The sequence below is a fragment of the Lampetra fluviatilis genome, chromosome 23 (genome assembly GCF_964198595.1).
Source record: "Lampetra fluviatilis chromosome 23, kcLamFluv1.1, whole genome shotgun sequence".
NCBI lineage: Eukaryota > Metazoa > Chordata > Hyperoartia > Petromyzontiformes > Petromyzontidae > Lampetra > Lampetra fluviatilis.
The window spans coordinates 8,014,064-8,032,650 of NC_136297.1; the positions used below are offsets into that span (position 1 = coordinate 8,014,064).

Consider the following 18,587-nt stretch of genomic DNA (forward strand, 5'->3'; position numbering starts at 1 on the left):
TTCCGCACATATGCTCCAGCACATTCACAGTGCTCAAAAAAGCTCAGCCACACTCGTACGTACGTTGACCTTCTTTCGCACCGTATGTAGCCAATCGCGCTAATCGGAGGTGCGGGCGAAGGACAACTAAACACAGAAAGCATTTCTAAATAAGTATTAAATATTAATTTGAAAATGTGTAGCTCCAGTGGCTTTTAAATATATGAAAAAGAGTGTTCCAAGCAGCTGCAGAAGCACATCTGAAAGCGCGCGATGCAGTGGCCGTCTTTGTTCGATGGTTAGCCAAAAGCTGCTGCGAGGATGACTGGGAGTTTACATGTGGGTTTACGCTCCTTGACGAGATCAGCAAGGTCTTGTGGTTAATTTGTGGCAAGCACGTTGTGTGTAATGAGTGCGGCCTTATCAGATCACAATAAATTTCAACGAGGTGGAATGTTGGAGCAATATACAATTTCAGTTGTCCATCTTCTCCCAGCTGCATGGGTTCACACATACCTCTTTAGCAGCTGCAGGATCAGCAATGCAAGCAAGGGTGATGTCACAGGAGGACACAACCTCTGCAGGCGTTCTTCCAAGGTATGCTCCATCTTGCACAAATATGTCGCACTAGGAACGGGGAAACATAGTTCAGTCAGTGTCGATGAATGCCGATACAATCTTGATTGGAAGTTTTCGTGACTGCAGGAATCGATACTCTTTGGTTCTTTCGGTAAAGTCACGTAGGTAGAAAAAATGTATCACGATGTTTCGATCGCAACACAAACAATCGTCATCAGGTAGAAAGATACAGCAGTAGAACTGCTGAACAAGAAAGGGCTGTTGCAACAAGAGGTTATATATAGGTTTGAGGTGGGTGTCACCCAAGGCTAAGTACGACGCGGCTCATTTCCCATTGTGCTCGTTTGCATTAGCATGCCAATCCTACTCTGGCGCAGCTGTTGTGCGTGCGTACAGCGATGGGACTCCTTTTCATGCCAATTTCATATAGTAAACACATTTAACAAAAAACATATACACAACACTTAAAACATGTTATGCAAGAATGTGCAAAAATAAGCGGCGTTTTTGAAAATACGGCGCCCCCTTCCCCCCGACGCTGCCGGATAATATAATCGATGATCAACTGTATATTCCATAAATCGAACCCTTGACTGCATATCTCTTACCTTACTAGCCGTTCTACTCCAAACAGTAACATTGTGGCCAGTCTTCAACAGATTCTGGACCATTCCACAGCCCATGAGGCCAAGTCCCAGAAAGCCTATCCTGTAGGGCACAGGAAGGCAAGAAGTGCACACATCGCTACACTGAGCATGACGACAGGAGGCCAAATTAACCTTATGGCGGTACCCTGGGGTACCAGAGTACCCCGGCTCTCACATAATGTCCGTGATGCAGTCATTTTTAGTCTGTTGATGGTCGGCGATGCGGCAATCGACTCATCTGGACGAGCTGTACACAATACATTATGGTGCATACGAGCGTTCAGGGTTTCAGTGCAATCGTCCTCGCTGCGTTTCGACATCGCGGAGTAGCACTGATTTCGGATTGGTACCCCAGTCGCGGAGTGAAGTACACCCCTGGAAAAAAAATGGTCCCGGAAATAAAAAATTTAATCGCCTTGGTCATTGTATTATTTGTTACCCCGGGGTACCGCCATAAGGATCAAATATAGATAGCATGCAACCTCGTCAACTGCAAGCGAGTTTCACACTTTGCAACACTGCCAAGTGCTTATAACAAAACCCAACATTTTTCCTTCCACACAATACTAATTTCGAACATAACGAATAATTTGGTGATACTGCGCCGGCAATGGTGCGCAAGTGAAAAAAAACCCTAATTCGTCAACAAAACTGCCTACAGGTGACGTTTTAGGTGACTGCCCTTCTTCATAGCGTGTCAGATTTACCATAGCCCTCCGTATAAGGGAGGATAGACACAGGCAGAAGTCTATGGGGTTAAGACCATGGTGAGAAGGTCGACAGCAGCATGTGGGAGGAGGAGCTGAGCCCAGGCTAGTGTCAAAAATAAAACCAAAATAGACTCAACGCCAACAAAAATAAACCGTTGTTAATGTGAGGTCCCGTTAATCAATTGTGCGCTGTAATGGTTATATGTCTGGGAGAAGTCTTTCACAGTTGCTATTGTGTATGTATACAGTAGAGCACTTCTTCTGCAGTCATTACTACCGACACCAATCTATTGATATTAAAATATACATTAGCTCTGTGATTTATCAACTACTAAATTTCGATTTAGAGCTTTCGTGACTGCAGGGATTCATATTCTTGGTTCTTTCGGTAAAGTCACAGAAGGGAAATAACAAAATAAGAAAAATAAAACGATAAAATTCTCACGACGTTTCGATTGCAACACATGCAATCATCATCAGGTGTGAAAACCACAGCAAGAAAATGTTCTTGCTGTTTTCTTGCTGTGGTTTTCACACCTGATGATTGCTTGTGTTGCAATCGAAACGTCGTGATAAGTTTAGTGTTTATTTTTATTATTTTATTATTTCCCTTCTACGTGACTTTACCTGAAAGACAAAATCCAAGCAAAACACCCGCAGCAACCTCGACGGCAGAGTTCACCAACCGTTTGTCGATGGGCGTGATGTTTCCATTTGCTGCGGTGGTATCTGCCGCCTGGACAGATGCGAGTGGCATGCCCTGGCAGAACAAAGGATGAAGCAGCACAAGTAATTGACGTACCCCTTAAGCCTGTCACCAGAAACATAATCACGATAATCACCTCCATTCTAAACAGCCCTGATCCTCTACTCTCCCAAGTCATCCCTCGCTACCTCCCCACCCCGACCCTTTGCACATCACCTGCTTTGTCACTGCCTTCATCTCATCCGGTACCATTCCTGTAGCTCTCAAGACTGCTACCTTGAAAAAACATCAACACTGGAGCCCAACATCTCTGTACATTTCCTTCACGCCTCAAACCACCTTTACATTGGAAAAGTCCTAGAAAGGGTTATCTCCACCCACCTGTTTCTCTATAAAGTAGCCAAGACCCAGTATATTCTGGTTTCTGCCAAAGCCTTGCCTTTCTTTTGAAACTGCTCTCTCACGTGTGGAAAATTATTCTCTATGTTCAGGTCCAAAATTTTCCTCGACCGATGTTGCTTTTGACACCATCGACTAACTCTGTGCTCCTTGAGCATCCTCATTACGATGAGGACATCTCCAGCACAATTCTTTACTCATTTCACTCTTACCTCTCAAACTGCTCTTTCTACATTTCCATACAAGGACTGTCTCCTTCCCAAAGACCCATGTGCTAGAGTGCACTATACAGCTCAATTTGCAGTCTCCTGATCGTCTCAGCAACTCATTCACTTGGAAAAACATCTCCAGTGTTAATGTCAACCATCACTTCTATAGTGATTACAGCCAACTGCTGCGATTGGCTTCAGAAACCCAACCTCCCTGTTCAAACGTGCATCCGACTTTCTGTCATCATTTTTTTTCTCCAGCTAAATGTTACCAAAGAGTCCACACTCAGTAACGACTCCAGTTCAATTTTGCACCTCCTAAACCGACATTATTCCTGGCAGTGTGTGCAAAACCTTGGAGTTGCCATTCATCCCAAACTCTCTTTCCACAAACGTATGCACGGGTTCACACCTCCGTCTGCGCAACATCTCCCACATACATCATGGTTCTCTCCCAAGGTGCATCCGAAACTCCCATCTCTGTGTGTTCATAACATTCCGACTCAACAATTGCCACTCTCTCCTCCAAGGCCTCCACAAATACGAACCTCCAAACTCAAGATGATTCAAAATGCCGATCACCCGTTCCCAATCACGTGACATCACCCCCAAGGTCAAGCTACTGGTTCCCAATCCACATCCTGGATCAACTTCAAGATCACACTGCATTTTAAAGTTCCTCCGTGGACTCACCCCTGCCTGCCTCTCTACTCTTAGTCTACTCCACCTCACATGCTCTCCCCACTCCCAGTAACGAAGGCCTTCTGTTGAAAGCCAACCATTGCTTAGTGGGAGTTCAGTCGTCCTTCTCTGCTGCCCCCACTGTCTGGAACTCTCTTTCCCTCGACATACAAGTTGTCGACTCTTTGCCAAAGTCTAGATTCAAGACCACCCTCTGCTCCTCTGCCTAAAACTTTTATCTTTCTCTTTCTAGACTAAAATTTCTTCATCCAGGATACCCATGTTGCACTGTTTAGTACAGACCCCCTGTGATGAGGTTGCATTAGATGAAACATAAAACCTAAATAGCCACTAAGTAAAATAAGCAATTCTATTAACTGACACTAAAATTTTATTATGCATAAACTTATTTACACACCGCATTCAACAAAATGTGATCATTAAAAAAAACTTTGCTGGCAAATCTGGAAGGAACATTATAATGCTACATAAACAATGTCCATTACATTTATGGATTGTCACCTAATGATTCAAAAGATCAAATAATTTTGATCACATTTTTTTACAATTTCAAAATGTCCACCTCCACAATTGAATCGAGAGCCTGTTAACCACAACAATGGGATTTTCCATCTTAACTTCTCAAGCAAAAACAGGCCACCATACTTCAATAGGGATTACCATTAGTACGGCTATTTTAATACACACAATGGACAGGAAGGACAAGATCAATGGGCCAGCATAATGCGCATGCATCATGTACGTTGACTCAAGAGCAGAGAAGTGTGGTCACCACATCTACGCCTCTATATAAGGAACGAAACAGCTGGGCTTCTCCACAAATCTGTCTGTCGCCTGATGAAGCTAGTTATAATTACTGGCGAAACGTCGTACTCGGATTGTAAATGTTGTGGCTTGGCTCTCCAACACACCGGCGTGCTGTACTAGTGACGAATTGGTCACGTTCTGTTTACGTGACAACCCTTACTAGTTGGCCGTGTCGGGTGGTGGCGGGTTTAACGACACATTTATATATTTACGCGATCTAACCCAAAATCACCCTATAATGCAAGTAAAAACCATATACAGTTTTGACTAAAATGTAAAGATGTGGACAACTAGTGTGCTGGCCTAGAATTATTACCAGTGTGACATGGTTCGTGGCCCCTGTCTCGGACGCTGTGGTAAGGTGCTGTGGAAACATCAAGCACACAATCCTTTAGAAGGTACATCTAGACGACCAACAATACATGACGATGCGACCTTGTGAAATGTTTCAAACTAGAACTAAAGATCATTGGAACCTCCTTTCCCAGTAGCAAAATATGATATTTTTTTTTTACCCTTTTATCTGGCAACAAAACTGACACCTTTTTAACAAGGAGTCATGTTTGCATTGACCACAATACCTGCGGTCGGAATGCAAACAAAAAACACAACTCTGATAATGTATGCACCTGTCCTTGAAATTGATTGGTCCACACCCGAGACAGCTTTTCTTAGAGCCTCGTCTCACATGGTGTTGGACCAGATGACGCCAAAAGGCGCACAACTCAAAGACAATGCACCATCAGAGTATGAGACCTCGGGGTAAGCATTTACACCATTGGAACCTCCTTTGCCAGTAGCAAAATATGATAATTGGTTGTAATGTAAGAGGTGAAGGTTCAGCAGCCCTGCAATTACTTGTTTGTACTACTGCTTATGGAAAGGGCCTCCATACTAGAGGGAGCTATAGAAGCATCTCTAGACGATATTCTTGCTGACACTTCCACATCGGCCAGATGGAAAATTGCATAAAAATTTTACATCAGTGATACAGACAATGTCAAAGCTTGTGAGAGGGCAATGTAAGAATTGAGACCCAACTACAATACCATATTATAGCAGGCTTCAAAAAAAGGAACAATTAACGACAGAGTGCAAAAGTTATATATATATAAACGAAATTTAGTTCTGTTTTAAAGCCACTACATTGCATTCCCACCTCTGACTTTACAGCAAATTCCACTGCACTCGCTCCAAGCTGGGGGGATTCAGATGACGTTTCAGAGGAGCCGCCGTTGAGAGGAGGCGGTTGCGGGTTGCTCGCATCTCCTGCACACTGCAGAAGGCTTACACCGACTTCCGTCGCTGGTGCCTCGGTCAAGCTTGGGCTCCCGACTACCTGGAGGGAGGACGGGCTCTGTACGGCCTGCAGGGCACTCACAGCGCATGCAGCCTGCAGAGTGCTGGGAGGCGGCGCTGCGTGGAAGCTGCTCGCGCTTCCACTGGGCTGCTAGGAAAATGGGGCGATGTTAATGCTTTTCGATAATTAGTGAACAATAAAACGTGTCGTTTCGGTGCACACAGCAAACGTTGCATGAATTGTCACTGAAGCAGAGGTTCGTTAACTGTACATGTGAGTGGATGATAAATTCTAATAATGCTACGACTGACGAAAATACACATAAACACTCATTATTAACGGCATGTGATATAAACCCGCATGTAAACAATGAATCTATAACAATGTTTTTTTCCCCACAACTAAAAACAAAAGTATCTGTACATCAAAACATGAGCAAGGCCTGTTATATTTAAATAAATTTCCTGTGACTGTTTGGGGGTTTACTTAAATGTTAAGTATTGGGTTGATTTTACAAGGGCAGACAATTGTGATGAAAACAATTCAAGAAGAGACTACAAAGTTATACCTTCATAGGCTATAACTGTGCTTTATATCGACACGATGTTAGAATGTAAAGTCTACATTATAAAAAAGGGGTAATCTCTTTTTGGGTGGGACGTTTCACTGGTCAGAAAGGATTATTTATAATTGTTTCCTAAACAAATAATGTTTTTCTCCCCCCCCCCCCCACTTTAATTGGAGCTATACATCACAATCACAACTACTGGCAGAGCATAATGTAATGGCCAGCAGTGGTTGCAAAATTGGCAGCATCAGAAATCTTTATAAACTGCCCTCGCGTATGACAGTGGTGCTTTGATGATGAAAGCAGCATTCAATGTTTAGCATGCAAGCATTTTGAATTGCAAGACTAAAAAGGAGGCATGCTTGAGATGTTAAGGGTAGCCAAAGTGCAAAAAAATTGGACTTTGGACTATCAAGAGTAAAAAGTATTGTGTAAATATTCATCTAAGCTTAGCCAACCAAATTGACAATTACATTTGGCCCATATCCACAAATATATCATGTACAGCAGAAGCAAGCAAACATCAATACTTTGCCAAAGTATTGATGTTTTGAAATATTCAGAGCAAGAGTGTCTACAGTGTGTTTGAATTGTGTATAATGATCAATTTATTGGTTTCTGCTGCAACTGATGTAACATGTCCAGGTCATTCCCTCTCTCTTAGCACAATTGGTAATTTAATTCAAAAGTTTTGCACTCCCGAAAAACATAGATGTTACACAAGGTGTGTCATCATCATCCGTTATGTTGCTCTATTTGGGAAGCAAATTATATAATATCTGCCTGTGCTAAATTGTAGTCAATAAGCACATTGTTTGTGTAAAACAATGCCACTCGGATATTTGTATAGAAGCTATAAGTAATGTAGTTAAACACTATAATTTATCAATCAAAATAAATCAAGCAGTGGTAAGAATGGCATGCATATGACCATATGTGTGTGTGTTTGATCTAACTTCGGAATTGTAAAAAATTTGGGTTATTACAAATGAATAAACGGTGCTGCTTAATGTGTTCATCATTGTCAATGTGTTTGTGCTTTTAAGAGTGATTCGCATTATTTCTGGGAATGTTTGTTACATCAGTACTGTACCTTGTCTGACTGGCTCAGGAGGAAATGTCTAAAGTGGGGGTCATCCTTAACATGCTGAGAAAAGAAACAGAAAAGTGAGGCATCAATGGAGAGAGGGGCCTGAGCAAAATGCGAGAGACTGCTACATTATCATGCTCAAGCCACACCATATAGCACGACACGACTCCATCTATTTAGCGTGTACGGTGATCTTGTAAAGTCAAACCTACATCTGGTTAAACTAATAATAAACAAGAAGAAACTATAATAACTTGGCCTTTTTATTTTCATCAGTGAAATAAGCGTACTAAATGTATCCATGCTAATTTTTGTTCACTTTCCTACAGATTTTTTTGGCAGTAACTGCAGTTTAAAAAACGTGTTTTTTAAATGAATTTTCACTCTCGTTACGTAAAGAGACATCACTTGTTGGTCATATGCACTTCAAGCGCAAATATAAAAAAAGCATAGTTCTGGGCAAATGACCACAGATGAGACGGTATTTAATTGAACACTGAAGCAGTGGAGAGAGATGCCTGATATTTTAACTCGACTCTTGCAGTTCACGTGGTCAGCGCTATGATTCATAGATTAAAAGGATGATATGGGCATTAATGGACGACAAAAAACGCATACTAACACCCATGAAAAATAATGCGCATGCACACACACACATCCCCGTGGTAAAGGAGCGTTACGGTAAGCAGGCAACCCTCATGGCAAATGGCGATTCAAGGAATATCTTTAGGATCCAAGTGTTTGACATATATTTGCAAAACAAACTCTGGAAGGCTCCCTTCATTGATATTAAATGTGCAAGAGCAAAGAGAGCGAGTGTACCATGGGCAGCCTAAAGCAATTGTATAATTGTATTGGTGTTTTGTTTGTATTGAGTCACCTCAACACTGGACACCAACAGGGTTCCATGCTGTCACAAGAAATTTATTCAGTATACCATTTCTCAAGCGCACGGAAAACAACACGTAATCGTAGTCTCATACACAGACCCCGAGGTAACCGTACTTACCGTGCGCTTGATAATAGCAGCCGGGCCAATTGCAGTTGTTGTCAAGACCTCGGGTACCTGTCAAAGGCACAAAGGCCAACATTGTATTTAAGTGCTCAGTTTATAATTAAAGAATGTCTATGAAATAATTTACAATCATTAGTTGAAGGTCCTGGATTGTTCAGTTATAGGTATTTGTATTGGCAGATGGCAGTAATCTATGAAACTGCTAAAACAATATGAAAAAAATAGTTTTTTTGGCAATAAAACAGCTGTGTTAAGATGTTCAAACACCAAATAGAAACCTTTTGCAAGGAATAAAGTCTGCATCAACTTGTGGTGAAAAAGTTGATGCAAAAAATCATATTTTGCTAAAACAATATTAGGCACATTTTTCGAATGTTTTTTTATCACCACTATTTAACAGCAACAATCAATACAACTTTCTAAGTAAAACACACAACCATCTGATATTTTACAGCATTACAATCCTCCACTGAATTAATTTTAACGAAAAAAACCGATAAAAAAAAGACTTTTAAATCTTCTGGTGAATCAGTGTAAGACTGTGTGGGTTTGAAAAATGTGTATGTTTAGCGTGGAAATAAGGACACTTTATGTACACACAATTCATATATACACAATGCACCTTTACATTACACTGGTGGGTGAAAGGAGAAGAGCAACTTCTGATACAAGCACACATGGCCTTGCTCCTAAGGGGTGTGCTTATATCGAGCATATTCTGGAATACAGGATTGATCCATTTCTAGATACCCCACAAATATTATAGAAATTGTAAAAAAAATACTTTAAAGCATCTGCGTATCTCCCAACAATCTCAATACACACATTACAAAGTTCAACACTCTCCTCTGTAAGATACGGAGCTGTCACTTGCACAACATTAAATCACCTGTTGAGAAGAGGCTCATTGAGAAATCAATGGTGTATGTATAAATGGATCACCCGGTGCACTGATTATTAATAAAGCATGCAAACGCACATGCATCTCAAGATAGTGTTTTAAATGGGTTAGGAGATGCACTTTGATAGCAGAGGAGATCAATTCTAGAGAGAGGAAGAAAGTATGAAGGTAGAGAGTGATAAGCAACAAAGCAAAGTTTCGACTGCACATGCACATTACATGCAGGCTGTGAAGAATGACACGTGCCATGCATTCACCTGCGATGCACAGGTGTGCATGTGACCAGTGTCATTCAAGGTTACATGGGCATGATTTGAAGAGCAATGCACATCTGTTCACTACATGGTTCCCAACAAAGCTGTCATTATGGAATGATAAAAGTTGTGACAAAAATCACACCTTCTTTCCTGCAGGGGATTTTTTGGGTGAAACATTTTTCTCTTCTTTTTGCTCCTCCTTTTTCCCCCGTTTGGCTGTCTCACCACTTGCTGCCGCCTGGGCAAAACAGAGAGAAGACGAATAATCTCCTCTCAAGTCTGATCTGACCGTGGGACCCAATTTCAAATTCACGACTGATTCAGGTTGAACACTAACTAGTTCACTAACTACGCAGCTCTCGTCAGAGAGAAAACCCTGACAATGCTAAATCCATAAAGTTAAATTACTGACAAATTGTTACATCTTCTTTCATACGGCTGATGTAAATGCGGAGCAACAACTACAATTTCCCATTCAGGTGGTCAAGCCAGACAACCGCATCAGGAGCACCAAAAGTGTATCGCTGTAATGTCTCCGTCGTATTTGTGTATCGGGCATTGTATCATGATGTGTTGTATGGTCTGTACTGGATGACCAGTTGCACATTAGAGAGTTTTAAATGTTCCATTTGTGCATCAGGTATCCGCATCTGCCATAATTTCTGCGGATGTCGTTTAAGGTGGACCACGAGCTTCGTGGAATATTAAAACCAGGGGATCTTCTGCTCTGGGTCTTTCACAATATGTTTGTCTGAAATACTCTACAATACCATCCTACATTGAGTTGTGAAACTAATACAGCATACATAGCCAACCACAACATATTTACCCCAACTGCTGTGGAAGCCCATGTAGACAACCATGTCCATGCTCTTAAAACTCAAGCTGGCATTGCTAAGCAAGAGGTAACATTCTTCAAACGAAGGCCTGTGGGAAATAAGTCATCATTTGGGGCCATGGCGACAAAATATTTCCCTCTAACAGCGAACCTTTGATGACGTAAAAATCACATATCGACTCCGCAAAGCTGCGTAGATTTTCATGGTATGCCGCATCACACATAAAGCCTGTTACCTGTATGGCTTGACTTAAAACAACTCGGAAGGCCAGGGACTTAATTTCACTGGTATATGCTTCATCTCACTGGCAAGATATGTGATTAACTGGTGGCAATATGCAAGAGGATTTGCAGGAAGAAAGAGCTCACAGTGCAGTATTAGGATAAGGCATATTGACAGAGAAAGCATCCACCTTTAAAAAAAATAATCTTAAGCCAATTAATACAACTCACCTTCTTCTTGTTAATAAATTCCTCCACAGCATCGAGGGCCTGTAGAAAGCGCTTGCTCTTGTTTGCCTTTACCATGTCCTCCTTGTGTGGCTGAAAAGGCTTCAGCTGGTCCACTTTGATCCAGGCACTGAGAGCATACAGTGAACAGGAGCGCATGGATTACAAGTCCTCATATTTGAGTAATTACACGTACAATTGCATGACAAAAGCATGATAAAATTCCTTACTGGTCTTCGGTTCCAAAAAACTTAACAAAATAACAAGGTTTTCCTTTTGGTTTCTTCATGTCTTTTGGTGGCTTCACAATCTGCAAAGAGGTACAAGAACATTTAACTTCGTGAGATTAATAATGGAGAGAAATTGAATATGTACCAACTAGGATAGTAATTGTACTCACTGCAATAACTGCATGGATTAGCAGGAGATTAAATGAAATTCTATTCTTGCATATGGCAACAATTAAAAAGACCTAAATGCAAATGTTGAGGTCTGCTAGCCAGGAGAGGGCTCCAGGAAAGGGTTTTTGTCGTTGTGCTATTCCTCCATGGAGCACTGACGACAACAGTGGTTTATTATATGGTCAACAGTTTGGGTCGCATGGCCAGTCACACTGTGGCTTTCCTTTAATATTCCATTTAAGAAGGTGTACCCATTGGCTTGCTGATGTTCTGATGCGGTTGATGGTGCACCAGTGACTTTGAGGAATGTCAAAGGCAGGCACGATGTTAGGGTCTCAACTGAGTTTATACTCTAAATCAGCGTTGTTCCACCATGTTCGCAAGCATTCTTCCTGATTTGGATGGGATTCTATAATAGTGACAGCACTATCCCAGAAGGGGGATCCAGACTTGTGTCAGTGGCAAGGTGAATTGTAAAAGTTTTGGTTGACGGGTAGGTTGTCATTGGCAATAAAACGAGTTAATGTATTTGCAGTTTGCATGTCTCTGCGCCTACATGGTGGCAAAATGTTCGCCAGGGCATTTGTGTCGGTTTCGTGTTATTTAATTGTGCATCCAGCAGTTGTATGTATGAGATGCCATACCAGGCTGGAGCACAATACTGTGCCAATGATTAGATCAGCAATCAGTTGAGGCGCCCCAGGTGATTCCTGGACGTTTCTGTAGCACGGCAATTCTTTTTTTGGATGGGAGATCGTAACCTCGCGGCCCACCTGTGATGTGTTTTCGTTTTGTCTTAAACATAACTAACACTGTCATCTGGGTGTAAATATACGAGTTCACACAAAGGCCCTGGCTATTGTGTGGTTCTCTAGTGCAATCTCATATAAATGTATCAATTTCCACTGCAGCGTTAACCTCAGATCCAGCGAAATCAAGGAAAAGTGTTTAACACCGGTCCTCCCATGCCATAGCCAGAATTTGGTCCACTACTTCTACGCAAGCAGAAACGTAGCAACAACAGAATACTAAGAACAAATCAACCACTGTGTGCATAGAGATGAATTTGTCCACGCCAGGGATTAACTGAAGCAAGTGTGCTAAATGGCAGAAAAGCTGTGGAAGTAGCGGACTGCATAACCTCCTTACGCTCATGTATTTTGCCTTCAAAATAAAACCAAATATTTGGCGATTAATCTACCTCTGGCCTCTTGAAGTGCTGTGAAGGGCCATTGGCCAAAAAGTCACCGGTTATATACTTATTCGTCAGTAACACCGTCTTAAAAAGAATGTGTATAGTTTTGTTAGTTTGCCTGAGTTTTATAGGTTCGGGATGACTGGGTCATGTTTACAGGCGCGGGTCACAAGTCTGGCATGGGTATCTGGAGCAGTGTTCTTCACTCATTTTCAGAGGGGGGGCCCCACTTTCACTCATAAGACATCATCAGTGTTGAGGGCCTCCACACATTTGAAACTATTGGGGGTTTGACAGAACGATGATGATGGGGGGGGGTGTTTTTCACATGTTGTGTATTTAACACGTTCTGGCAAATTGCCCGATGATGCTGGATGTAATTACCAGCGAAACGTCGTACTCAAAAATTGTAAATGTGGATTCACTCTTCAACACACCGGTGGGCTAAAGTAGTGAACTATTTGTCCTTTGTCAACGTGACACTTTTTTACTGATTGGCCGTGTCGGGTGGTGGAGGGTTACGACACATTTATAAATAACGCGATCGAACCCAAAAATGTTTATTATGAATGTTGTGTATTGTCGGGGGGGGGGGGGGGGAGCGCACGTCAGGGGCCGTACTAAAGGCCACAAGCAGCTGCCAGTGGCCCGCGGGCCTTGCAATGAAGAGAGCACGGATCTGGAGCTTTAGAAGTGAAGGGTTTTGTGGAGCACACAGTAGTTCGTCGCCTCGTCGGCATGAGAGTGCAGTGCAACGATGGACGGGGGTCTGAGCGGCGCAGCAAAGTTGTGGTGGCGCGTGGTGGTTTTTCCCAACACTTGAGCTTTTAGTATTTATTCACACGAGCAGCTGAGGAGTTACCGTGCGTTATCAGTGATGTTTTGTGTTTTAAACACTTGCAATGAAGACAAGTAAAAACACTGGCCACCTACAACTCGAACCAAAGAAGAAAAATAAACGCCAAATCAACGTGCAAAAATATGTAGGGATATCAATTGAATAAATGCAGTGTGTACTGTACTGATGATATACAGTAGTAATTGTACTACAATAATGTACATCGCCTTGAAAGCAATTCGTGTTTGCAATTAAAAACAGTCGTGTTAGATGCGTTGCTCGAATAGTTTGCTAGCACCGCAGTCGTACTTTATTGTAAACATCCGTACGGTTTGGTACATCACCAGTATTAAACTTAACACGGATGCTTTCTCGGCCAATATTATCATTCACAACACAGTGTTGGGTGGCGACACCAAGTCCAGTCCCTGTATTAACATTGTCAGGACATGGACCGTGTATCACTTTTGGCGTTGTACTACAGCGTTATAAAGCGCCGTTGTTAGTAGTAACTCGCTGGCTTTTGGGTGTTTGTGGGAGGAGATGGAGATGAGGAGGAGATGATGAGGAGGGCGCGCGCCAGCCACACCGCGCTCCGCCATGTCCCCCCCCCCTAGCCCTGGGCCTAAGCTACTACCCCTACCCCCCCACCACCCCAGCGCGTACCTTGCCCGGCCACGGCGGGTACTTGCCCATCTTGCCCCTGCACGGACACAAAAGCACAGAGAGAGAGAGGCACGAGGTGGTGAGCTCACGGGGGGGGGGGGACAACACTGCCTTCTTCATCATCATCATCAACACACAAACGTTGAACGGCTGAGGCGAGTTAGGTGCGCAGGGTGGGTGAGTGGATTTGAGGCGGAGGTAGGGAGGGGCAAGAACGAAGAAGAACGAAGAAAGAACGGGGAGAGCGAACAACTCCCGTCTCACCAGACGAGCTCGCCGATCTTGAAGTGCGCCGCCATGTTTGACCCTCGCCTGATGAGGGGCGGGGCGGGGGGTGGGGAAGAGGGCGCGCGCAGGGGGGCGGGGCAAATGAATGGGGGGGGTGGCGCGCGCAGTGGGGTGGGGAAGTAGGGGTGGGGGTGAAGGTCACGTGGTGCGCGTCGCGGGGGGTTGCTCGCGCGGCCCTACCCCCCCCACCAGCCAAAAAAAAACAATCCCCCACGTGACACGCGGCGGTTGTTGCGTAATCAACGCGCGCGCGCGTGCGAGCTCTGGGTACGTCACGCGACGGTTGGCGGGGTGGGGGCGTCGAGGGGTGATGTACGGTCACGTGACGGCAGAACGCAATTGCTCGTTACGTCACTTGGCGAGTGACTTCACGTGTCGATTAGTCGCGTTTTGGCGTCACGCGGCCCATTCAGGCGTCATGGAACGTCACCGCCGCGTGACGTAGCGAGCAATCGCGTTCTGGTGTCACGTGACCCCCCCCACCCCTTGGTTATTTTGTCACGTGGTGGGCACCCCCAACATGAGAGACTGCATTGACACAATAACACCTTCCACTGTTATTAACAAACACTGCCTTCATCATCATTAGCCATTGTCTATCCGCTGCTGGATAGTGGGTTTTTGTATTGTTATTGTATCATTCTGACCCCGTACCCCGACTGGATGTCTGTTTTTCAGTTTCATTTATTAGGTAAAGCCCTGTGAGCCATTCGGCTCTTGAATTGGGTGCAACCGCAACAAACAAAAAACAAAAACATGAACAAGAAAACATCTTAAAGTGACTATGTGCAAACAGAAAATCCAGGAAAAAACAGCATAATCTTCCAGAAAAAGAGCTTAATAGCTCATCGGATTCCTCCAGTTTAAATACATATTCTGTTACTGATCTTAGGGCTTGGGCAACCCTATCCAGTGCAGGTACTAAAGATTTTTTAAAAAAAGATAAAGTTATGCAACCGGCTAACATTTCGACTGTTGACCATTTTTCAGAGTTCGACTATTGACACGCACGATGGCATTCATGAAATGTCGGTTCCTAGGCAAGAAGCGTTGTTCCCATTCACATACGAGAAGATAAACATACACGGACGAGTTCTGCTTTACATTGATGCAGTTACATAACTGCTGGCATGTGGTGGCGCTATACACAAGTGAACACCAAGCAAAGTGGAAAAAATGTCTCGGGCATGGTGTGTGACATATCCTGTATAGTCTGGGGTTAGGAGAGCCACCCCGGCCATATATTCCACGTGTTGGGGGCCGTCCATAAATGACGTCCCGCACCTAGGGGTGGGGGGGGTCAGACATTTGTGACGATGTATGACGAGGGGGGTGGGATTTGAGAAATGTGACGTCACATCAAAATGAGCAACTTTAAATTAATATAGACAACACGTTCTACTTAGTTAAATACACTTTTTAATAAATGTTTTCTCCTACAACATCAGAGTGCAGCGACACATTAAATACGCACTACAATGACAATAGTTTAAAGCGATTTGAAGCATGTTTTTTTTGGGGGGGGGGAGGTGGGAAAAGCTTTGTGACGTCATATTTGAGGGGGGGAGTCTGACTTTTTGTGACGCCGTGTGACGAAGAGGGGGGCGGGGTCAAAAATCGTCCAAAATTGCGTGACGTCATTTATGGACGACCCCTTAGAGTCGTCTCCGTTCAAATACAAATCAAATCGTTACACGCTTCACGAAACGAATTATTGTGGAACAACAATACTCGACATTATTGTCAACATCCAGGAAGAGAGTTAGGCCCGGCACTAAACTGCAGCCCGTAAACTATAGAAAATCAACAGCAGATTAACATTTGAGAAAAAGCCACTGTTTTTTCAGAACTCAAGTTGTTTTACATAAAAATAGTTAAGTGTGACAATCACACGTGATTATGAGCAGAATTACCACACGCGATTAATGGCTGGTCGTCGACATGTGGTTGATGCAACCACATGTCATTGTTGACGCAACGTTGTATAATTACCGTGAATCTTTTCCGAATGGCTGGTGTTGATGTAAAGCAACAACTACATTATAATTTCCTGGCAGCGATTTCAGCCGCATTTCAGCTGCATCATCTCTACATAACAAAAAGGCTCAGTCCCTTTTACACGCACCTTTACATCATCCGCACCTAGTTTACACAACAAAGGCTCATTCCTAACAGCGTGCTTCAGCCGCACCGAACCTCACAAAAATAATATTCAGGGCCTACCTTGGCTCCTCCCACCCTCAACCAGTATATATACAAATACTGTGTTCTTGGAATTTATCTCCCTTGATACAGCTGTCGTGCTGTGACGGTTCCACCTGAAGACGGAAGCTTGTGTTGTCTCCGAAACGTCGTGATTTTTATTTTATTTTTATTTTACTTTTATTATTTTTTTATTTTTACCTACGTGACTTTACCGGAAAAAACCTAAGAATACAGTATCATTTTATGTTCATGCGTTTGATCCAGACAATTGCTGTGATGCCTCATTCGTATTTATGAAAGGGGCATTGAATCATTATATCTTCCATGGTCTGTTTTGGTTGAACGTAGTCGCACACCTATTGGGGAGTTTTTATTTTCCATCTGTGCATCGAGTATCCGCATAGGGGCCATCCATTTAGTAGGTACGCAAAAATCTGTCAAAACTTGACCCCTTCCCCCCTCTCTGTACGCACGTGGACTTTTTACACACCCCCCCACCTGCGTACGTACGATTGACCCCCCCCCCACCCCCCCGAATCCTACAGAACGGCCGATATTTAATCCACGCAAAAACGATCAAGGATTGATACTATTAACGTGTTAAGCAAACAGATAGTCCACCGCCGGCTGCATTATTATTATCGAAGCTTCACCCCCACCCGTTTCCTATGCTATGTACATTGTCAGTAGACCGCCCAATCGCAAGCACACGCATTTGGGTTAACCCCCCACTCCCCCCTCGATGCGTACGTACTAAATGGATGGCCCCATATGACATGGCATGGGAATGAGGTGGCAGAATGGGTAAGGAACAGACTAATTTAATTGGTGAAACATTATCAGTGGAAGATCCCCTTCATTTTACTTAGTTATCCAGGAAAGCCACACTCGGTGGAATGACTCTTTTTTTCAGGAGGGTCCTGCATTGGGAGTTTTAAAAACATATATTTTCAGACAATAAATAATATATGTTACTATAGAGAAACATGAAAAAAGCAATGACTTTTTTTCAGGGGGGTCCTGCATTGGCGGTTTAAAAAATATATATTTTTAGACAATTAATAATAGATGCTACGTTAAAGAAATATGAAAACAGACATTAATAAAATGATTGGCTTTCTTGAGACAGTTACCTATTTTTAGAACTCCAAACGTTTCCTGTTTATGTACTCATGCTGCGTGGGTGACCATTTGCCATTGTTTGACATTGCGCAAACTTGCGAGATTGCGCAAACTTGCCCATATTTGGTCAGCAGCTGGCCTATCTTATCAAGATAACAGCTTGTTTATACATTCAGCCAAACGTATGCAATCGAAACATTCTGTGCCTTTCGATTGGCCCGTAAGATGATTCAGGATCATATATATGGTTTCACACCCACCCACTTCTTCAGGTGGTTGTCATGGTTTCACACCCACTAACTTTCCTCTAGTGGTTGTCATGGTTTCACACCCACCCACTCGAATAGTTGTCATGGTTTCACACCCATCCACTTTCCTCCATTGGTTGTCATGGTTTCACACCCACCCACTCCAATAATTGTCATGGTTTCACACCCACCCACTTTCCTCCAGTGGTTGTCATGGTTTCACACCCATCCACTTTCCTCCATTGGTTGTCATGGTTTCACACCCATCCACTTTCCTCCATTGGTTGTCATTGTTTCACACCCACCCACTTTCATCTTGTGGTTGTCATGGTTTCACATCCACCCACTCCAATAGTTGTCATGGTTTCACACCCATCCACTTTCCTCCATTGGTTGTCATGGTTTCACACCCACCCACTTTCCTCTTGTGGTTGTCATGGTTTCACACCCACCCACTTTTCTCTTGT

General features: G+C 43.3%; 1 protein-coding gene across 13 annotated transcripts in view; it reads right to left on the bottom strand.

Annotated features, from left to right (window-relative positions):
- GLYR1 (glyoxylate reductase 1 homolog) overlaps nucleotides 1–14,607 on the bottom strand; it is a 20,639-nt gene extending 6,032 nt beyond the window's left edge. Inside the window, exons 1-12 of one of the 13 annotated variants that reach the window (XM_078867048.1) lie at nucleotides 14,522–14,607; nucleotides 14,258–14,294; nucleotides 11,388–11,467; nucleotides 11,161–11,287; nucleotides 10,012–10,107; nucleotides 8,706–8,762; nucleotides 7,700–7,753; nucleotides 6,120–6,185; nucleotides 5,055–5,102; nucleotides 2,602–2,675; nucleotides 1,167–1,266; nucleotides 496–606 (exon numbers count right to left, since the gene is read on the bottom strand). In XM_078867048.1, coding sequence (XP_078723174.1) covers nucleotides 496–606; nucleotides 1,167–1,266; nucleotides 2,602–2,675; nucleotides 5,055–5,102; nucleotides 6,120–6,185; nucleotides 7,700–7,753; nucleotides 8,706–8,762; nucleotides 10,012–10,107; nucleotides 11,161–11,287; nucleotides 11,388–11,467; nucleotides 14,258–14,294; nucleotides 14,522–14,556 — 885 coding nt within the window. In that variant the 5' untranslated portion in view covers nucleotides 14,557–14,607. Of the gene's footprint in view, nucleotides 1–495; nucleotides 607–1,166; nucleotides 1,267–2,601; nucleotides 2,676–5,054; nucleotides 5,103–5,897; nucleotides 6,189–7,699; nucleotides 7,754–8,705; nucleotides 8,763–10,011; nucleotides 10,108–11,160; nucleotides 11,288–11,387; nucleotides 11,468–14,257; nucleotides 14,295–14,521 lie in introns of all 13 variants that reach the window. The other 12 variants (XM_078867039.1, XM_078867047.1, XM_078867038.1 and 9 more) reach the window with 12 other exon arrangements.
- Between the last annotated feature and the right edge of the window lie 3,980 nt (nucleotides 14,608–18,587).